Raw genomic sequence first — 21693 nt, 5'->3', positions numbered from 1 at the left:
TGTGTCACATAAGAACATAAGAGAAGCCATGTTGGATCAGGCCAATGGCCCATCCGGTCCAGCACTCTGTGTCACACAGGACTCTTAGTACAGGGTCTGCTGTTAAGTTCCAGGAGGATTGGCTACATCAGGGCCTAATATGCAAAGGAGTTCCTGCTACAGAAAAAGCCCTGAATATATGGCATTTTCATCATTTCAAAATTCAAAAGCTGATCAGGTAGATTCGGGTGGATTGTTGTATTGGTCTGAAGTGACAGAACAAAGTTAGAGTCCAGTGGCACTTTTCATACCAACAAAGTTTAATTCTGGGTATATAAGCTTTGGTGTGTATGCACACTTCACCAGATGCACACGAGAGTTTATATCCAGAATTAAACTTTGTTGGCCCTCAAACTTTGTTCAGTTGATCAGATAAGCTTTCTTTAATATGGCGACGGCCCTGATTGAAAAGTCCCTTGTGAACACGTTAAAATATTCCTCTCTCTTGAGTTCTGTGAACTGTAACTTGATGAGCTGGCGACGATACATGAAGAATCTAAGTACCTTCATTTTAAAAACTACAGTTCCCAGAATTCCTAGCAAGAGCCCCAGAACAAATCTGTCTTAAAACCAACTACTGGCAGCTGCACCCTTGAAGGGTTTTGGAATGATTCGTTCATTCGACACTCCCTGTAATCTAATATGTACAGATGTAATGTGATAAGTAATCTCTTTTGATATATTTGGTGGTTACGGTTTTTATATCCAATTATGGGACGCTGAATTGCTGAGCAAAACTAAAAAAGCAGTGCCAGTGAGAAAAAACGGCTAGAAAGGCAGAGGTCTGAGCTGACAGAAGCATTGCAGAGGCTTGCCTGCAGTGTGGATTAAAGGTAAAGGTAGTCCCCTGTGCAAGCATTAGTCGTTTCTGACTCTGGGGTGATGATGACGTTTTCACAGCCGACTTTTTACAGGGTGGTGTGGATTAACCCTGGTTTTAAATACGCTTCTGAATTAATGTGCATTTTCTCTACTTCAAAAATTCACAGGAATTGAAATCCTGTCTAGTCGCTAGTCGCTTTTTAGTATTGCTAAAATTAAGGAAGGCCCACTGCCCAGACTGTGAAAAATCTGGCAGCAGCTTTTGATAAAAATGGAACATTAACTAGGATTGGCAACTTTAAATAGGGAAATTCCTGGAAATTTGGGGGTAGAGGGACCTCAGTGGGAAATAATGCCTTAAAATCCACCACCCAAAGCTGCTTTTTCCTCCACCTCTGTGGTGTGAAGAAGAATGATAGTTCCAGAAAATCTCCAGGCCGCACTGTTATCAGGACTCCAGCACTGTTTCTCTGGGCCCGCTACTAAATTGTGTCCCCCCCCTCCCAATCTCATACGGACAATTGTATAAATGATGGATTTGCAAAATAAAGTGTACTTGTCTTAGGCCACTCTCCCATGACCAGACTGTTAGTACCCTTTACGCTCATAGCTGTGGCTTGCAAAGCAAAGTCAATATTAGGACTCGGCGACAATGGACTGGGTCAGAATACTGGTGTTTCAAGAAGAGATTCTACACGCATCAGTGACCAACATGAACTAGCTTTCTATGGTGGGTCCATCCAGGGTATTCTGACTGGCACAGCTCGATAAAGTCTTGGGACAAGGCTTTTCATATTCCCTGCTACCTGTAACCCAATCCTTTGAACAGGAGGTGCCAGGGACTGAACCCGGGACCTTCTTAATGCAAAACAAATGCTCTACCACTGAGCCACAGCCCCTCTCCATACCTGCAAAATGAAAATATAGAATTATGGGATACTAGAGCTGTTACCTATTTTTCCCCTTAGATCCTTTCTTCAAGGAGTTCAGGACTTCATGCCCAGTTCTTCTTCCTCCACCTCCTTCTCCTCTTCACAGGCAGGTTAGGCTGGCAGAGAAATGACTAGACGCCAGGGAACTTCATAGCACAGTAGGGATTTGAACCCAGATCTCACATTTAGTCCAACACTATACTTAACTATGCAATACATATTAGGACCTATGAAATATCTGCTATTGAGTAGGAGGCATGAACCTAAATGAGGGATGCCAGCCTCCAGGTGGGAGCTGGGGATCCCCTGGAATTACAGCTCAGCTCCAAACTACAGAGAACAGCTCCCAGGCAAAAATGGCTGCTTTGGAGGCTGGACTCTATGGCATTTTACCCCACTGAGGTCCCCCAGGCTATTCCCCAAAATTTCCAGGAATTTCCCAACCTGGATCTGGTAACCCTATGCCTCGCCTCAGCTGATGGCCAGGGAGTACATGGGAACCCAAATGGTGTAATAACAGAAGAAACTGGCGTGCCATAGTGGATAGAGTGTTAGGATCCCGGGGGCCTGGGTTCGAATGTCCACTTCTGCCAGCGAAGCTTGCCTGGTGACCTTGGGACTGTCGCAAACTCTCAGCCTGGCCTACATTGCAGGGTTGATGTGAGAAAATGGAAGAAGGGAGAACGACGGCCCCAGCTGCTTTGAGTCCCAACTGTAGAGAAAAGCTGGATACAAATAAGAAAGACGGCGGTTCTCTCATGCCAACTTAAAAGGGTCGAATTAGCTACTCCCGTATTAAACTTCACACGAAATCAGCCTCAGATACTTCCCATATTAAACGTTCAAACGAACAAAATGATACAATACACTGTGTCATTTATATTAAATACACACCCAGTTGGAGAACAAAATAGGAGTCGATTGCACTTTTAAGACCAACTTAGTTTTATTCAGAAAGTAAACTTTCATGTGCATGCACACTTCTTCAGACGAGGAATGAGGTACAGTAAGCAGAGCCAAGTATAGCTGGTGGTGTTTGGAATGCAAAGTGGTACAAAGTTAGAATCCAATAGCAGAATAGTAAAATTAACAAATTCAGAAAACCTTTGATCTGGGTTGCATTAGCGTGGGAAACCATAAAACAGTAACATGTCAGAATGTGAAAATGCCTGTTAATTATTCTATTGCTAATAAACCTGGGTCAAAATGAGGGCATTTCTTTGCCAGAAGTTTTTCCTGTCCAACTAATTTACCTTTTAACATGTAACATAAATATATACATCATTCTAGTTTGCCATTAGGAAAAAATACATTAAAATATAGTGGAAGTTGAGTTTAGTATATGTAATGAGATAAACAGCCAATATCCCTCGTTTGAGTGTGTCAATACAAAAGCATTATTCTGATACACTATCCTAAAAGAGAAATACATTGGAATACTGTGGATCTATCGCCATACTTGGTGAAAGTGGGTTTAGCATATGTAATGAGATAAAAAAACAAAACATCTCTGTTCAGTCCTGGCTGTTTATCTCAGTACATATACTAAACACATCTTCCACTATATTTTAATGTATTTTTTCCTAATGACAAACTAAAATGATGTATATATTTATGTTACATGTTAAAAGGTACATTAGTTGGACAGGAAAAACTTCTGGGAAAGAAATGCCCTCATTTTGACCCAAGTTTATTAGCAATAGAATAATTAAGAAGCATTTTCACATTCTGACATGTTACTGTTTTATGGTTTCCCACGCTAATGCAACCCAGATCAAAGGTTTTCTGAATTTGTTTTTTACTATTCTGCTATTGGATTTTAACTTTGTACCACTTGGCATTCCAAACCCCACCAGCTATATGTGGCTCTGCTTACTGTAACTCATTCCTCGTCTGAAGAAGTGTGCATGGCCACGAAAGCTTACGTTCTGAATAAAACTAAGTTGGTCTTAAAGGTGCAATCGACTCCTATATTGTTCTACTACTTCAGACCAACACGGCTGCCTACTTACACCTCATTGGAGAGAGCACGCAAACCCACCGCCCATTCCTTCGCTATGGGAGCTTGCAAACACGCCGAGACTACATTTCCCACCAGCCACCGCGCCCACAGAGGTAAACATCCGTCTTCCTGCCCCGCCTCCTTGCCACGCAGACACCGCGCTTCCGGCGGGGCTTTGCTGGACCACTTTCCCAAGGCGGCAGGTGAGTCCTGGAGGTTCGGTTGCTAGGGGCAACCCGGGATGCAGGGGGAGAGTTGCCCTGGGCCCCTGCTGAGCATCTTTCTCTCCGGGCTGGTATTTCTTGGAGGGGAGGGAGTAGAGACGCCCGAGGAAGGGTCTTTTTACTGAGCCCCACCCTGGGCAAGTGAGCTGAAATGCTAAGACACGGGAGGCTGGCATCCCATGGCCATTGTGGGCTTTAGCTTGGGATGCGGTCCCTGATCTAGTGGTGAGTAGCTCAGGAGTGAGGCAGATTTAGGGTTGCCAACTTCCAGGTGGAACCTGGAGATTTTGTGGAATTACAACTGCTTTCCAGATGACAAAGAGCAGCTCTTCTGGGGGAAATGGCTGCTTTGAAGGATAGGCTGTATGGCTTCCCCCCCACACACACTGAGGTCCCTCGTTCTCCCCAGATCCCACAGTCCTCAAGCTTCACCCCCAAATCTCCAGAAATTTCCCAACCTAGAGTTGGCAGCCTTTGGCAAATGACACAATGCTTCTCTCCTTTTTTCTTCCTAATATTTGACCTGAGGGTTCAAACCTAACCCAGCACCCTGTTTCCAGCAGAGGTCAGCTGGCTTGCTGAGAGTTTCACACTCTGCCAGGGAAATATTCCCTGTAACCTCTTCTCCACACCATCCAGGCTCCAACCACACCTCCTGCAAAAAAAGAAACCACAGGATTTGTCCAGCCAGACTTCTCTCTCCCTTTATTCTCTCCTCTTTGCTGCCCTGAAGTTCTAAAACGTTTTTCTTTTGGGGGGTAGGGGATTTAATGAAGTATAGCCCCGTGGCGCAGAGTGGTAAAGCTGCAGTCTGAGCTCTCCGCTCACGACCTGAGTTCAATCCCAGCAGAAGCTGGGTTCAGATATCCGGCTCCAGGTTGACTCAGCCTTCCATCCTTCCGAGGTCGGTAAAATGAGTACCCAGCTTGCTGGGGGGGGGGGAAGTGTAGATGACTGGGGAAGGCAATGGCAAACCACCCCATAAAAAGTCTGCCGTGAAAACGTCGTGATGCAACGTCACCCCAGAGTCGGAAACGACTAGTGCTTGTGCAGGGGACTACCTTTACCCTTTCTTAAGGTCTCTTGTCTCCCTGTTGGTCTCTGTGTGCCAGGTTTTACCCATCACATTTCTATCCCATCCTTCTGCTAAGCAGCTGAGAGCCAAATGCATGAACTAGCTCAAAATTATCAAAGATTTCCGGTTTTCACGGCTGGTAACATCATTAGGGTTTGTAGAATCTTTTGGGCTCAAGTGCCGTGTTCTACTGGAGAAAGTTTTTCTTCCAGACGTTTTGTTCTCAGCTGCGGAGAACATCCTCAGTGGCGTTGCAGCCGGAGCAGGCACTCTGACCTTCTTGGCTGCTGTGCGTTGAGTTGTACTACCCAACTCAATGAGTGCACTACCCAACGCAGTATCAACACCCGCCTCACCGAACACAAGAGACACTGTCGCTTGTTTCAGCCAGAAAAATCAGCTGTAGCTGAACATGCACTTCAAAGAGACCACGTCATCCACTTTGAAAGAACTGAAGTCCTTTCTACGGTCTCACATTATCATACCCGCCTGAACAGAGAAGCTATTGAGATTTACAAACACCAGCACAATTTTAACAGAAAAGAAGAAGGCATTTTCATCCACCAATCTTGGTATCCAGCTCTGCAAAACACCCTATAGACTATAAATTGCAGAAAGTCTCAGAACAACCAGCAAATTCCACAGAACAATCAGCACAGTCAACAACCATCTTCCTTATCTTCATACCCCTTCCAATCCTCCCAGCAATTAACACAGAACAATGGTCACATTCAACTGCCAGTTTCCTTATCACTACCCTTCCAGGAAGCCCCACCAAACAATGGGCACATCCACAAACCTATTGCCCTTTCACCACACCCCCTCCAGCCTAGAAATAGCAGCTCTCCAGCAGCCCTGGCCTCACTCAATGCACAGCAGCCAAGAAGGTCAGAGCGCCTGCTCCGGCTGCAACGCCACTGAGGATGTTCTCCGCAGCTGAGAACGGAACGTCTGGAAGAAAAACTTTCTCCAGTAGAACATGGCACTTGAGCCCGAAAGATTCTACAAACCCTAATAGCTCAAAATTATTGCCACAACAGTCCTGTGAAGTGGGTTGGTCCCAAAGTTATCCTTTTTGCTCAAAGCCTGCTGAGAAATGCCATGAGCTAGCAGAGATTTGTCTCCACACAATCTGTATCAGAAGCTGTTACACATGTTCTTTTTTTTTTAAAGGTAATTAAGCTAATAATGATAGCCATATTATAGACAACAGTCCTGCACATCAAGATCCTCTTCTGATTTGCTCAGTAATGCTAGGAACTGGCTTCTTGTTCCAGGATCCAATTGTTTGCAGAACTGGAGGAGGAAATCTCTCTTCCAGGTGTTTTTTTTTTTAAAGCAGTCCCTGGTTAGAATAAACCCACGTATATCTCACCTGGAAAGCACGGTAGGTCAGATATTGCCACTGAATAGATTTTACTGGTAAGGAAGAGAAACTTGCAAAAGTAGACAAACAGGATTTCAGGAACCAGCAGGACGATCCCTAGATTGTGATTGTGCAGGTGGCAGAGACGGGGGAAGGAAGGGTGGCTGCTGTCCATGCAAATTCTTCTGGCGGTGCTGACCCCTCCGGAGGGAAGAGTGGGTTTATGTTGCCATTTACACATTTTCAGGCATATAGCCGAGATTGAAAGCATTCACCTAAAAAATATGGAATTTTTAATGTGGCTCTGATGGTAGCTTTTAGTTTACCTTGTAAAAACTGTGCAGAACCCTAGATTACATATTTTCTTCTTTTAAAAAAATGTGAAGTGTGGTCATGCCAAACCCATTACTGTGCAGATGTCCGGATGTCTGTCTGTCTGTCATCTATCTATTTCATCTTTCTCTCCAATGGGGACCTAAAGCAGCTTACACCAGGGGTGTCAAACATGTGGCCCAGGGGTCAAATCAGGCTCTCGAGCAACTGGCTGTCATTTGCTTCCTTCTCCCTCTCTCTTGCTTCCTTCTGCGGAACAGCTTGCTTTGCAAGGCTTAGATTACACAGGAGCTATAGAGCAAAACCTCTATTTTCTCCATTGGCTGAGGCTCCTCGGGGAGAAAGAGAGGGAGGAAGAGCTTGTTTTGACAGGCTCAATTGCACAGCAGAGCTACTGAGCCAAGCCTCTCTTCCTTCTGTTGGCTGAGTCTCCTCCTCCTCCTGGTCCCCTGGGGAAGGAAGGAAAGAGCCAGAGCTTCCTTTGCCCAGTTCTCTGGATCTCATGGGAGAAATACAAAGAAAGCACCTTTAAGACCAATGAGTACTAATGTTTTAAGCATGTTTTAAGGTGGGTTTTTTTAAAAAAAAAATCTTTAATTGTGTTAATTTGTGTCCTTTATAAAATTTATATCTCTGCTACCTAATCTTAAATAGGCCCGGCCTGACAAGGTCTCATTTATGTCAGATCCGGCCCTCATAACAAATTAGTTTGAAACCCCTGCTATAGAGTCTTGTGAGCAAAAATTCTACTTTGTGAGCTACTGACGTTAAGGTTGTGAGCTGTTGCATCGATTAGTTTGCTCCAGGACCATTTTTCCTGAGCTAAGACAAAAATGTGTGAGCTGGAGGCTAAAAACCTGTGAGCTAGCTCACACTAACTCATCTTTGAGGGAACACTGGAGATGATTTATCAAATTATGCACAGGGGGGAGAGAGTTGAGAAAGAGAACTTTTTCTCCCTGTCTCAAAATATTGGAACTCGACGGCATCTAATGAAGCTGATGGCCAGTAGATTCAGGACAGGGGGAAAAAAATTACATCTTTACACAGAGAGTGATTAAAGTGTGGAATTCGCTGCTAGAGGATCAGTCGATGGCTGCAGGAATAAACGAGTTGAAAGGGGGATTAGATAGATTGTTGGAGGACAGATCTATCAGTGGCTAGTAGCAGTAGTGATGGAGGGGAACCTCCACATTCAGAGACCCTAATCCTCTGAATCCCAGAGCCAGGCGGCAACATCAAGGGAAGGCCTTGCCCTCTCTGCCCTGTTGTTGGCCCTCCAGAGGAACTGGCTGACCACTGTGCATGACAAGATGCTGGAAGAGATGGACCTCTGGTCTGATCCAGCAGGGCTGTTCTGATGTTCTTATCAGGGAAAGGCCACGGCCTCTTTGCCCTGTTGTTGATTGTCCAGGGGAACTGGCTGGCCACTGTGTGAGACAAGATGCTGGTCTGAATGGACCACTGTTACTGATCCAGGAGGGCTCTTCAGTTGTTTTTTAAGAGTTTCAGGGTATGAGCTCGTGTCTGATGAAGAGAGCTTTGACTCTCGTGGCCTCTCAGGTGCTTCCGCACTCAGATCTGCTTGGCTGGTCCAAGGTCACCCAGTGAGTTTCCATGGCACGAGTGGGGATTCGAACCTGGTTCTTCCAGATACAGCTGCAGCACTCTTGTTATTTAAAATTTTTATTAAATTTCTGTTGCGGGAAGGGGAATGGGGAACGTAAAGGGAGGAAGAGGAAAAAGGGGATCGGAGGGGGAGAGCACATATCTTTTCCATTTCCATTTTCCTTTCATTTTATCAGATGACATTTGCTATTATTTCATAATCTTTATGCCATTAACATTTATATTTACTCTTTCAATTCATCTCTTTCAATTCATCAATTCATCCAAACATTTTGTTAATACAACTTTGTAGTTCACATTTTCATCTTTCATATAATTGCATCTTACAAGTTACTACAGTTACAATACATCCTGTTAACCTCTTATCTAGTATACATATGTCCACATATACATCTTATATACATTAACTTCTTATTAGCATCTCCACGATTATAAAGAATGTCGAAAATTCGTTTCATACCCTATTTTTTCATGCATTACTTAAGCAATCCTATAATGGTTGGCAGGTCTTTTTATTTCCTTGTATATTGCCGTCTTTTAATTTAATAGAAAGTGTGTCCATTTTTTGCAGTTTCTAGGAGCTTTTGGTTAAATTCTTCTTGCTTAGGTACTTGTTGTAATTCCCACCATCCCACATACACTATCCTTGCTGTGGTTACTGCATGAATCAAAAACTTGATCGTTGGTTTATTTCAAAAACTTGACGGTTGGTTGACTGCTCCTGCACTCTTAACCACTACGCCACAACTGTTCTCAGTTCTGTATCTCTCAGGGAGTCCTGAATGACTGCAGCAGCCCCTGCGGAATGTTCCTAATTTGTGTCTGTACTGTGCAAAATCATCTTCATTTCGGTATCCGTAAATCGAGGATTGTGCGTGAGCGGCCTCTCGCAAGGTCTTGGCCCTCCACAGTTGTTTTCCTTCAAGCCATCCTCTTTTCTTCTCTTCCCACCTCTGTAGCTCCTCGCCTTGGCCTGAAACTGTCCAGAGTGCAATGGCGGGCAAAGTAGGACCAGAGCATCTCTTCAACCCAGGAACCGAAATGGAGGCAGCGGGATCAGTGCTGGGCACCAAGTAAGAAGCTAGGAAGAGAGCCCCTGGCAAAGGGCCTTGGCTCTAGGGGAAGGGCTTGGGGGCTCAGCATTCTGAAGGGTGCGGGGCACTGGGGGTGGATCTCTTATGACTTCCAGCTTCCCAAAGCACTCCATACCCTCCTTCTTTTGCCCCACTCTGCCCTGTTTGGGGCAGTAGTTGTGCGTGGACTCCTATCTGGGAGAACCGGGTTTGATTCCCACCTCCTTCACTTGCAGCTGCTGGAATGGCCTTGGGTCAGCCATAGCTCTCTCAGAGCTGTCCTTGAAAGGGCAGCTTCTGGGAGAGATCTCACAGCCCCACCTACCTCACAGGATGTCTGTTGTGTGTGTGTGTGGGGGGGGAAGGTCAAGGAGGTTATGAGCCGTTCTGAGACTCTGAGATTTGGAGTAGAGAGAGGGATATAAATCCTTCTTCTTTTTCTCCTTCTCCTTCTCTTCCTCCTCCTTCTCCTTTTTTTTCTTCTTCTCCTCCTTCTCTGCTTCTTTTCCTCCTTCTCCTTCCTCCTTCTTTCTCCTCCTTCTCCTTCTTTTTCTTCTTATCCTCCTCCTCTTCTTCTCCTCCTCCTCCTCTTTCTCCTTCTCCTCCTTTTTCTTCTCTTCCTCCTCCTCCTCTTCTTCTCCTCCTCCTTCTCTTTCTCCTTCTCCTTCTTCTCCTCCTTCTTCTTTTTCTTTTCCTCCTGCTCCTTCTTCTTCTCCTCCTTCTCCTTCCTCCTCCTTCTCTTTCTCTTTCTCCTTCTTTTTCTTCTTCTCCTCCTCCTCTTCTTCTTCTTCTTCTCCTCCTTCTCTTTCTCCTTCTCTTCCTCCTTCTCCTTCTTTTTCTTCTCCTCCTCCTCTTTCTCCTTCTCCTTCCTCTTCTCCTCCTCCTTCTCCTTCCTCTTTTTCTTCTCCTTCTCCTCCTCCTCTTTCTCCTCCTCCTTTTCTAGGATCTCCATCCCAGCTCTTTTGCCCCAAGGCCCTGCCAAAGAATGGCTGGAGCAGCGGAAAGCCACCATCCGTCCCTGGGCCAACTTTCTGGATCAGCGGCGTTTTGGGAAACCTCGGAATTTTGGGGAGCTGTGCAAGCGGCTCGTGCGTAACGTCGAATATTTCCAGAGCAACTACGTCTTTGTTTTCTTGGGACTCATTGTCTATTGCCTGTGAGTAGAAGTGGAGGGGGGAACTCCTCATTTTGCGTTGGGAGCACAGTTGAGCATCCCAGTGTCAGATTTCCATGCAGTAACAGAATCAATGGTCAGGTTAGAAAAAAACGTGATATCCTAAGATTCACTTCTTTCAAATGAAAACGCAAGTTTTCATTTGAAAGATGCTGGACTGGCTGGGCTACTGCTCTGATCCAGCAGGGCTTTTCCTCACATTCTTACGTTAAGGAAATCTGTTGAGTGTGTTATATACTGCAGACGGGCTATAGCAGGGGTGGCCGACGGTAGCTCTTCAGATGTTTTGTTTTGCCTACAACTCCCATCAGCCCCAGCCAGCATGGCCAATGGCTGGGGCTGATGGGAGTAGTAGGCAAAATCCATCCGGAGAGCTGCCGTCGGCCACCCCTGGGCTATAGGATTCGAACAGCCGCCTATTTGGAAATCTGGCATTTTTCATTGACCTGCACGCATTCTGAAGCATCCCGAGATTCAGTTCAGCCCTTCATTGCTTTTGTTTGGAATCTGTGAAATAGGAAGTCTGCTGCACTGATTCTTAGATTCATGCGGGGAGCCGCGTTGGCTGGGCTTTTTTTTGCAGCAGGAACTCCTTTGCATATTAGGCCACACACCCCCTGATGTAGCCCATCCTTCCAGAGCTTACAGGAGGCCCTGTACGAAGAGCCCTGTCAACTCCAGGAGGATTGGCTACATCATGGGGGCGTGGCCTGATACGTAATGAAGTTCCTGCTACAAAAAAGACCCCTGCAGATTGGTCTGAAGCAGCCAAACAAGGTTCATTAGGGTTTGTAGAGTCTTTCAAGGTTCAGGTCCAGTGGCACCTTTAAGACCAATGAAGTTTTATTTAAGGTGTGAGCTTTCGTCTTAATTTATTGGATCCATGGATTCCTCTACTCAGGGGTCATTTTGTAGAAAAATAGGTAGTGGAGCTCGTTAGCATAACTCATTAGCATATGCCGCCCCCTCACCAGCCAAAAGCAACCCGATGCAAGAAAGGAGAGCCCCGGGTGAGCGAGGCCTTCTTGGGCTGGCTAGAGATCCAGCCAGCCCAAGCAGGCCTCGCTCACCTGGGACTTTCCTTGGCCTCCCCCAATCAAAAGACCTGCAAGCCACCTGCCACCCAAAATCACATAAGAAGTGGAGAAAGGGTGGTGCGGGCTTCTCCAGGGGTTAATGAGGGCTGCTGGGGGCGTGGCAAAGCCCCTGGTGGCTGGCTGGCTCCCCGCTCTCCTCATGCAGGGATTGTTATGCAGCTGTACCTATTCAATGGACAAGGTGGGGAGGAAGAGGGGGAACCCTCAGAGAGGTTCAGGAGCTGTGCTCCTGTGAGCTCCTGCTGAATTCAAGGCCTGCCTCTACTGGACTTGGACTGGCAATGCTCTACTGCTAAAAGATTGCTTCCTAAATATTTGCATTATAGTCTTGTTTTTTTGTATACTTAAATCCTTTGTGTATATTTTATTGAGAGTTTTGTGTATGTATGTTTGGTTGTATGTTTTGGAGTTGCAATGAAATTTGTCTATAAAAAAAAAAAGGTAGGCGTTTTTGTGTGCATGCATGAAGAATCTGAAGAAGTTATCAAAGATTTCAGGTTTTCACGGCTGGTAACATCATTAGGGTTTGTAGAATCTTTCGGGCTCAAGTGCCGTGTTCTACTGGAGAAAGTTTTCCTTCCAGACGTTTCGTTCTCAGCTGCGGAGAACATCCTCGGTGGCGTTGCAGCCGGAGCAGGCGCTCTGACCTTCTTGGCTGCTGTGCATTGAGTTGTACAGCAGCCAAGAAGGTCTGAGCGCCTGCTCCGGCTGCAACGCCACTGAGGATGTTCTCCGCAGCTGAGAACGAAACGTCTGGAAGGAAAACTTTCTCCAGTAGAACACGGCACTTGAGCCCGAAAGATTCTACAAACCCTAATCTGAAGAAGGCTGCGTGTACCTGAAAGCTTATACCTTGAATAAAACCTCGTTGGTCTTAAAGGTGTCCCTGGACTCAAACTTTGCTCTACATTGGCTGTTGTAGATTTTCCGGGCCGTGTGGCCATGGCATTGTGAGACCTGAGATATTTGACTCGGAGAGAACTCCAGTTTTCTGGGTTACACCTCTGAGGATGCCAGTCACAGTTGCTGGCGAAACGTCAGGTCTCACAATGCCAAGACCACGGCCACACCGCCCAGAAAATACAAACAGCCACTGGACTCCGGCCGTGAAAGCCTTCGACAACATTTTGTCCTACGCTGATTCCTGTTTCGTGTGCCGCTATCTTTCATTGATTCCAGCCGCTGGCCCATGGCCAATCTGTCCTGGAAACGAAGGTGCCACGAATCAAACCTCGAACTTCCTTGCATGCCAGTTGTGTTCTCTGCCACTGAACCTCAACTCCTCCCTTAGCTAACCTCTTTGCCTTCCTCCCTCTCGCCACAGCATCACATCCCCTCTGCTTCTGATCGCTCTCGCCATCTTCTTTGGGCCTGTTACATCATCTACCTGAAGACACAGCAGTCACAGCTGGTCGTGTTTGGTAAGGAGGGGGCGGCTCTGATTGGCGGGGGGCCGGTCCAGTGGGCGACATTCATGCTAGTCCTTAACCTCCATAAATTATGTCCTGCCTTAGCCAGAGAAGCCAAAGATCCACCCCATAAAACAGTGCCCTTCTAGATGTTCATATAAGGTTGCCAGCTCCAGGGTCAGAAATACCTGGCATTTTGAGGGTGAAGACTGGGTGAGTGGGGTTTAGGGAGGGGTTTAAACCTTACTAGGGTTTAGTGCCATGAAGGTCATCTTCCAAAGCGACTGTTTTCTCCAGGAGAAGTGGGATAAATAAAGTGTAGCCTGGAGCAGTATTCCCTGTAAGCTGTGGAGTCTTGCGAGCAAAAATTCCACTTTTTTGAGCTACTGGCATTTGGGTTGTGAGCTACTGAATAAATTAGTTTGCTCCGGGGCCATTTTCCCTGAGTTGAGACAAAAATATGTGAGCCGGAGGCTAAAAAATTGTGAGGTAGCTCACACTAACTTAGCTTGGAGGGAACACTGGTCTGGAGATCGGTTGTAATTCAAGGAGATTTCCAGCCCCTACCTGGGGAGGTTGGCAACCCTCCTTTTGCATATGCTACAGTCCTCTGGGGATGGTCCCTTTTGCATGTTTTACCGCCCAACATTCCCCTGAAAAGAAAAGAAAAGAAAACCTCCTTACATGCAAACAAATGCATCAAGGAAAAAGCAGAGTTAGATCTTTGATGTTCTCGCTATCTGCACAGGTGGGTAGCTGTGTTGGTCTGAAGCAGGGGTGGCCAAACTTGCTTGATGTAAGAGCCACATAGAATAAATGTGAGATGTTTGGGAGCCACAAGACATGAACATCAGATGTTTAAGAGCCACAAAACAGGAAGGAAGGCAAATGGAGGGAGGTGGAGGTGGAAAGAAAGCAACTTTAACTTCAGATGCATTCTCCAAACCATGGGCTGGCTTGGCTTGGAGAAGTGATTTAAAGAGAGAAATGCCTTCTCCAAGCCAGCTGACTGGGCGGTGGGGGCTTTGAGAGCCACACAATATGTGTGAAAGAGCCCCATGTGGCTCCCGAGCCGCAGTTTGGCCACCCCTGGTCTGAAGCAATGCACCAAAGTTTGAGTTAAGCAGCACCTTCCAGATGAACAAAGTTGAATTCTGGGTATAGGCTTTTGTGTGCATGCACGCTTCATCAGAGGAAATTAGTTTTTTGGCACAAATAAACATTTATGGCGTTCCCCTGCTGTATTCTGGAACTGGACAGTACACTTTCCTTGACAAAGAGATTCACTCTCAGACTGTAGGGCCATAAACTAAATCAGATCTGTATAGCATGTGTGAGGGACCGATATCATATCCCTGTGCTGGTTCAGAAGGGAAATTCTTCTGGGTTTTCCCCCAGTGCAGAAGAATCTTTAGCTTGGGGCTCTTTAGCTTGGAGAAATGTCGACTGAGGTTTACATGATAGAGGTTTGCGAGATTGTGCACAGGATAGAGAAGGCAGAGAAAGAAGTCCTTTTCTCCCTTTCTCATGATACGCGAACTCGTGGGCACTCAATGAAATTGCTGAGCAGGCGGGTTAGAACTGATAAAAGGAAGTCCTCCTTCACCCAAAAGGTGATTAACACGAGGAATTCACTGCCACAGGAGGTGGCGGCGGCTGCAAGCATAGACAGCTTCAGGAGGGGATTGGATAAGCATATGGAGCAGAGGTCCACCAGTGGCTGTTAGCCACAGCGTATTATTGGAACTCTCTGTCTGGGGCAGTGATGTTGTGTATTCTTGGTGCTGGTGGGGGGGGGGGGGCACAGTGGGAGGGCTTCTAGTGTCCTGGCCCCAGTGGTGGAACTCCTGATGGCACTTGGTTTTTTTGACCGCCGTTTGACACAGAGTGTCGTACTGGATGGGCCATTGGCCTGATCCAACATGGCTTCTCTTATGTTCTTAATCTCCCAAACGTTTCTTCTTGTTTCCTGGGGAAAGCACACCCAGACTGTCTTTTCCTGTTTGGGATGGTGCTCGGCACCCACTGCACCAAAATCTCCCTCCTCGTGCGCCTTGCTGCTCTACACCAAGCCACCTTGGTCGAAGTTAGAAGGAACTAAATTGTGTCAAAGGGAATCCTTTGGAATCCAGCAGCATCCCGGATTGCGACAGCTCTCTTCTCAGAACTGTTGTATTAAAGCTACTTGTCAACAGCGAGATGTGCCACACTAAAGCAGGCTCCAGCCGAATGCCAAATCAGGGAACTGCCAGCTGGAGGCTTGAATCAAAAGGACAGAAGCAGAGATGGCAAGTGAGGATTGACATCAGCAATCCAGTCTGCGAGGGAAAATCAGAAAATCTGGCATCCTCAGGAAGCCAGCGCTGGCAAACAGGATGAAGCGTAGGAAGCTGTACGCCATGAAAGGGAAGGCAGTAACTCTCCCCGTTCCCTGTTCCTTATATTTGTCCTTCATGTGAGCTTTGGCCAATCACTGTAATTTAATTGAACCATAGAACAAAGTTACAGTCCACTAGCACCTTTAAGACCAACAAAGTTTTATTCAGATTGTAAGCTCTCATGTGCTCTAAGCGCACTTCATCAGACGAGGAATCAGGTACAGTGAGCAGAGCTACATAGAGCCGGTAGGCAGTGGCTCAGAATGCAAAATGGTACAAATTTAAAATCCAATGACAGAATGGTAAAATTAACAAATTGAGCGAACCTTTGAATTGGGTAGCATGAGCGTGAGAAACCAACAAAACAGAAACATGTGAGAATGTCTGTTGATCGCTCTATTGTTATAAGCCTGGGCCAAAATGAGGGCGTTTCTTTCTCAAAAGCTTTTCCCGACTCCTACTTCATTCTCTTGCTTCAGTCCAACACGGCCGCCCGCTTGGATCAATCTCAATAGAACCGTGTTTGGGTGTTGCAGTTCCCAAAGTCGCCATCAGGTGGCAATGTGCTAACAAGAACGAGCATCGTTAATTTGCAGATAATCCACACACCTCCCCAGGCCTTAGAGCCAACACCTTCTCCGGTGGTGCCCCCCAAGTGTTTTCAGAAAGTGGGTGGGGCTAGGTAAATCTTTTGCCCAGCGAGACTTCTGATTGACTACGGGAGATCTACCTTAGAGGGGGGAAATAAAAATGGAGCCCCAGGTCGGCTTCAAGAAAGCTGCTAGTCTTGAAGGGTTCCTTATTGTCGCTCCTCTGCATTTTCACCCCATCTCTTTTTCTCCAGGCCGGGAACTCAGCACAGCCCATCAATATGGTCTAGCCGGAGGCATTTCTTTTCCTTTCTTCTGGCTGGCAGGAGCTGGATCTGCTGTATTCTGGGTGCTGGGTGAGTAGTTTCGGCATTTGCCCCTTCTCCATGGGCCACCAAATAATGCTTTGTCTCCTTCCTCGGCCTCCAAGACCCCCCCTCCCTTTTTTAAGGCACATCCGCTCAACCAAGAGCAAACAGAGTTAAGCCTCTCTTATGTTTCTCTCCTGCCCCTTCCGCCAAGGAGCTCAGCTTGTGGTTCTTCCCCTCTTCAGGTTTTAACCTCACGACAGCCCTGCCAGGTAGGCTAGGCTAACCTCAGTCCTAGCGAGTGTCACGACTAAGAAGGGATTTTAATCCAGGCCTAGTCTGATCACTTTGGTGTAGTGGTTAAGTGTGAGGACTCTTATCTGGGAGAACCAGGTTTGATTCCCCACTCCTCCACTTGGGCCTGCTGGAATAGCCTTTGGTTAGCCATAGTTCTCATAGGAGTTGTCCTTGAAAGGGCAGCTTCTGTCAGAGCTCTCTTAGCCCCCCTACCTCACAGGGTGTTTGTTTTGGGGGAGGAAGGTAAAGGAGATTGTGACCGCTCTGAGACTCTGAGTATAGGGCAGGATATAAATCCAATATTATTATCATTTTCAAATCCAATATCATCTTATGGTTCTTCTCCTCTTCAGTTTTTAACCTCACAACAACCCCGCCAGGTTGGCTAAGCTAACTTCAGTCCTAGTGAGTTTCATGACCGAGAAGGGATTTTAATCCAGGCCTAGTCTGACCATTGCACCGTGCTGCCTCCTACCAGCCCTGGTGCTGGGGGTTCTGGCGCTACAGGCAGACCCCGGTGCCGCACGCCACCCCCCCCCACAAGCGCCCTCTGGAGATGTCATTCCACGAAGTGCACACGTGGCACAGTGATGTCACTGAAAGTGACTTCTTCGCACCGGGCAAGCAGGGGATGAGGCAGCAATGGGAAGCACACGAGTGCTGCTGTGTCGCCACTTTCCCCTGCAGTATGCTCTTCGGTGCACTGTTTTAGCGGTGCCCAGCCACTTTTGGGTTGAAAGTGGCCAAGCAGTGCCTTCCCATTGCAGTGACGACTGCAATAAGGTCTGCCCCTTGGCTTTTGCCCAGAAATTTTTTTGATGGGTCACTAGAGATGTGATCGGCAGTGCAAATTTTTAAAAGGTTGCTTTGCTGGCAGGTTTCTGCACAGCGCAAGGATCTGATTTTGGGGAATGTGGGTAAGCTGTGGCAGCCATGTCGGTAGCTGGCTCCTCCCCCCAAGCAGCCATTTTGTCAATGCACCTGCAGTTCTTTCAGTGGAAGATAGGTGGTGCCGTTTCTTAACTGTGTTCTTAAAATCCCTAACTTATGCAAGGTTTAGAAAGGCTAAATCCTAAATTCATATATACATTGCAAATTAAGCATAAAGTCAGAGTTCCAGAGATGCCCACAGGCTCAAAAAGGTTGGGGACCCCTAGCGTATCCTTTTTCTGGTTCCCTTTCATGTAGGCCCAGAACCGTCCCAGCCTAGTTCTGAGCCCAACCATTTGTGTAGGTGATTAGTTACTTGTGAACCTGTTTGGGTGTTTTTTCCCCTCACCCTGCCATTTAACACTCGAGGCCTTCTGGGTTAGCCTGCTAAAGAGGCAGTGGTGCAGCAGAAAGCAAACAAGCACAAGACCCAAGGAGAAAAAGTAATGGAGATGAGAACTACTTTGGCCAGTAAGGGGTTAACTGGGCCAGCTGCAGGTGGCTTGCTGCTTCCTCTCCTTGCCAGGCGCTCTGGATGAAATGAACTCCCTGCGCATTTTCTGTTATATCTCTGCAATGGAAAGGGCTATGTTATGCCTGGGCCCCTCCTCCCTCAAAGGACTAGCCCGGTACCTTGGGCAAGGTGACGCAGGCAACCTTCTTTCTCAACATCTCACAGGGTCACTCCTCTAGACTGTTACCTGGTCGGCAGATAGGATCAAAATACGTCCTACAATCACGTGGAATGTGTGTCATCAAATACTGGCCAGAGGCTTGTCTGGGAAAAACGATCCTAAAGATGCAAAGGTCTAGCTTTTGGCGGTTCTTTTCCCTCGTTTAAATCCATCAAGGCCAAAGATTATTTTCCAGAAAAGGCAGTACAACTAACCCATTCCCTTACTTTGCCTGATTTTCCTTACCTGGTTCATCCTATGTGAGTCTGTAGTCAAAACCATTTTAATCCCATAACACCCCATTGTAATATGAACATATATATGAACATATGAAGCTGCCTTATACTGAATCAGACCCTTGGTCCATCAAAGTCAGTATTGTCTCCTCAGACAGGCAGCGGCTCTCCAGGGTCTCAAGCTGAGGGTTTTCACACCTATTTGCCTGGACCCTTTTTTGGAGATGCCGGGGATTGAGCCTGGGACCTTCTGCTTCCCAAGCAGATGCTCTACCACTGAGCCACCGTCCCTCCCCAATAATAGTTCTCTTGTCCTGCTACCAGACGAGTCCTTCGAGGGATATAGGCATAACAGCTAGAGACATTTTTATTTTTAAAAACCTGGAGAGTCTGGGATGGGGCGTGGCATGTATTGGGGGGTATATATGTGCCCCCCATTGCTACAGGCCTGAATATCTCACTGTCCTACTTCTCTTGCCTGCAAGTAGGTGCCTGACTAGATTGCCAATCCTGTTTTGAGAGCACCTGCAGTTCTTTCAGTGGGCGATAGGTGGCGCCATTTCTTAACTGTCTTTTAAAAATCCCTAAATTATGCAGGATTTAGGAAGGCTAAATCCTAAATTCATATATATGTTGCAAATTAGGCATGAAGTCATGCTTCTTTCATGATCTGCTTTTTGTTGCTCTCGGAGAGAGCCGAGGAACTGCTCTACTTCTCTGTGCATGTCCCTCCGCCCATTTTTTAATCCCCCCGAAAGCCTTTTTTTTTGGCATTTTGTTGCCACTGAAATTCTCCTTCCTACTATTCCCAGAGTTCTAAACCTCCAGTTGCAATCAAAAGGACTGGAAACTTTTAAAAATAAATCCAAGCGGGCAGCCGTGTTGGTGTGAAGCAGATGAACAAGGCAGGAGTCAAGTTTCACCTTTAAGACCAACCAATTTTTATTTTAGAACGTAAGCTTTCGTGTGCTCTTAAGCACACTTCATCAGACGAGGAATCCAGCACAGTGCTGCATTCCTCGTCTGATGAAGTGTGCTTAAGAGCACACGAAAGCTTACGTTCTAAAATAAAAATTGGTTGGTCTTAAAGGTGTGACTTGACTCCTGCTTTTTAAAAAAAAAAAATAAAATTCAGGAAGAGATTCTCAGGGTGCTGGATTAGCATCTGATAACATCACCAAAGTTTTACCCATCTTTGTGGGCGGTCGTGGAATACTGCAAGCTCGATTGACCGCTATCTATTGGAATTTTTTAAAAAATTATCAGCTTGTTAGTTGCTTTTCAGTCCCCCGGCCCCCCCAAAAAGAAACCCTGCCCAAGCAAAGGCCACATTCAACATAACTGTCCTTTAAAAGCCTCTGTTATCATTTCTCAGGCTATTCTTCTGGCATTTCCAAGACAGCGACATTCAGATGAGCCGTCTGACCTCAGCACTCTCGCAGGGAGGGGTGGGGACGGGGTCAACCTGCTGTCTACCCTTTCGGTTCTCAAGTATGGCCCGGGGGGGGGGGGGTGCGTTTGTCTTCTGTGACAGGCTTCGGCAGGGGTTTTTTTTGTAGCAGGAACTCCTTCGCATGTTAGGCTGCACCCCACTGATGTAGCCAATCCTCCCAGAGCTTACCGGGCTCTTCTTACAGGCTCTACTGTCAGCTCTCAGAGGATTGTCTACATCAGGGGTGTGTGGCCTAATATCCAAAGGAGCTCCTGCTACAAGACAAAGCCCTGGGCTTTGGATCATGTTCGCCCGTTGCCCCTTTTAGTCCTTTGGTATCTCACCGACAACCAGTGCATCCAACTAGCCACAAGCTTTGCGTGATGCTGTAGTGCAACACACCTCCTTGTGAGGACACACCGGTGCCAGGATTTAGGCACACGATCCAGACTCCCCTTTGCCTCACCTGGCAGACGGTGAGCAAAGGAGACCAAGAGAGCCCACCAGGGATGGAATTCTATCAGGGAGCTCCTTTGCATATTAGGCCACACCCCCTGGTGTAGCCAATCCTCCAAGAGCTTACAGGGCTCTCTTTTTTTGTCATCTCTTGAGGGATTGTCTACATCAGAGGGGTGCGGTCTGATATGCAAAGGAGCTCCTGCTAGAAATTCACCCCTGGAGGCCCCCCCCCAAGATATTTTTCATCTCTATAAGAACGCCAACCATTTGGGAAGCACGCCTGGAACAAAACCCCTTCCCGTTCTTCATCCTCCCTGCTGCAAGCCCCGCTCTTTCTCTCCCGCTTCCCTCCTCTCTGCTGCCCCAGGCTCCGACTTTGCCCCCCCCCTCTCATTTGCAAGGGCCAGGTTTGGGATGGGGGAGATTCTCTGCTTCTAACGTTACAGATGGCTGCGACGAGCGCCCCTTCCTCTCTGTCGCCCCCTGCAGGTGCCACGTTGGTCGTCATTGGCTCCCACGCCGCCTTCCACGAGCTGGAATCCGGAGAGAGCGACGATCTGCAGATGGAGCCGGTGTGAACAGCCTGGAGGATGTTGGCTGGCTCCAATAACATCCCCAGCACTTTCTGTGCTTCGGCGTTACTTTTCTGTCGCCTCTGTATATACGTCTGATGTTGCATTGCATTTCTCCCCCCCCCCCTTTTTTCTCTCTTTGCGAGAGTCTGTTTTGCAGGCTTCCTTCTGGCCTCCTAAACCTCCACCATTCCCCCTTTGGTCCCCCAACCCTCCGTTCCTAGCCCCCTCCCACAAACTCCTAGTCCCTCCTGGTTTTCCCTGTCTGGGGCGTGCTGTAACGCAGCCCACTCTTCCTTTCCTCCACTGTGAGCTGATCTCCACATTAAGTCATTCCATAACAGTCAAGCCCTGGAGGTTTTCGATCAACGTCTTGAGTCCAGCCTCCCGTTTTTCCTCTTACCGGTAACATTAAAGAAAGACAGCAGTTATCAAATGGTCTTTCTGGTGTTGTAATCCATGCCACAAAAGAGGTTGTCTCCGTGCATTGAGTTAGTTTGGTGCAGTGGTTAAGTATGCGGACTCTTATCTGGGAGAACCGGGTTTGATTCCTCACTCCACTTGCAGCTGCTGGAATGGCCTGGAGTCAGCCATAGCTCTTGTAGGAGTTGTCCTTGAAAGGGCAGCTGCTGTGAGAGTCCT

At 47.2% G+C, this 21693-nt stretch overlaps 1 protein-coding gene across 1 annotated transcript; it reads left to right on the top strand.

Annotated features, from left to right (window-relative positions):
* Nucleotides 1-3892: 3892 nt before the first annotated feature.
* Nucleotides 3893-21482, top strand: RABAC1 (Rab acceptor 1). Its single transcript, XM_060257562.1, is given in 7 exon segments — nt 3893-3998; nt 9382-9495; nt 10439-10651; nt 13091-13134; nt 13137-13187; nt 16398-16499; nt 20969-21482. Coding segments are annotated over 6 exon segments (579 nt in total). The 5' UTR covers nt 3893-3998; nt 9382-9415; the 3' UTR covers nt 21058-21482.
* Nucleotides 21483-21693: the final 211 nt, after the last annotated feature.

Source organism: Heteronotia binoei, chromosome 17 (genome assembly GCF_032191835.1).
Source record: "Heteronotia binoei isolate CCM8104 ecotype False Entrance Well chromosome 17, APGP_CSIRO_Hbin_v1, whole genome shotgun sequence".
Taxonomy (NCBI): domain Eukaryota; kingdom Metazoa; phylum Chordata; class Lepidosauria; order Squamata; family Gekkonidae; genus Heteronotia; species Heteronotia binoei.
The sequence above is the reverse complement of the archived record's forward strand: the minus strand, read 5'-3'. Positions and strand labels throughout refer to the sequence as shown.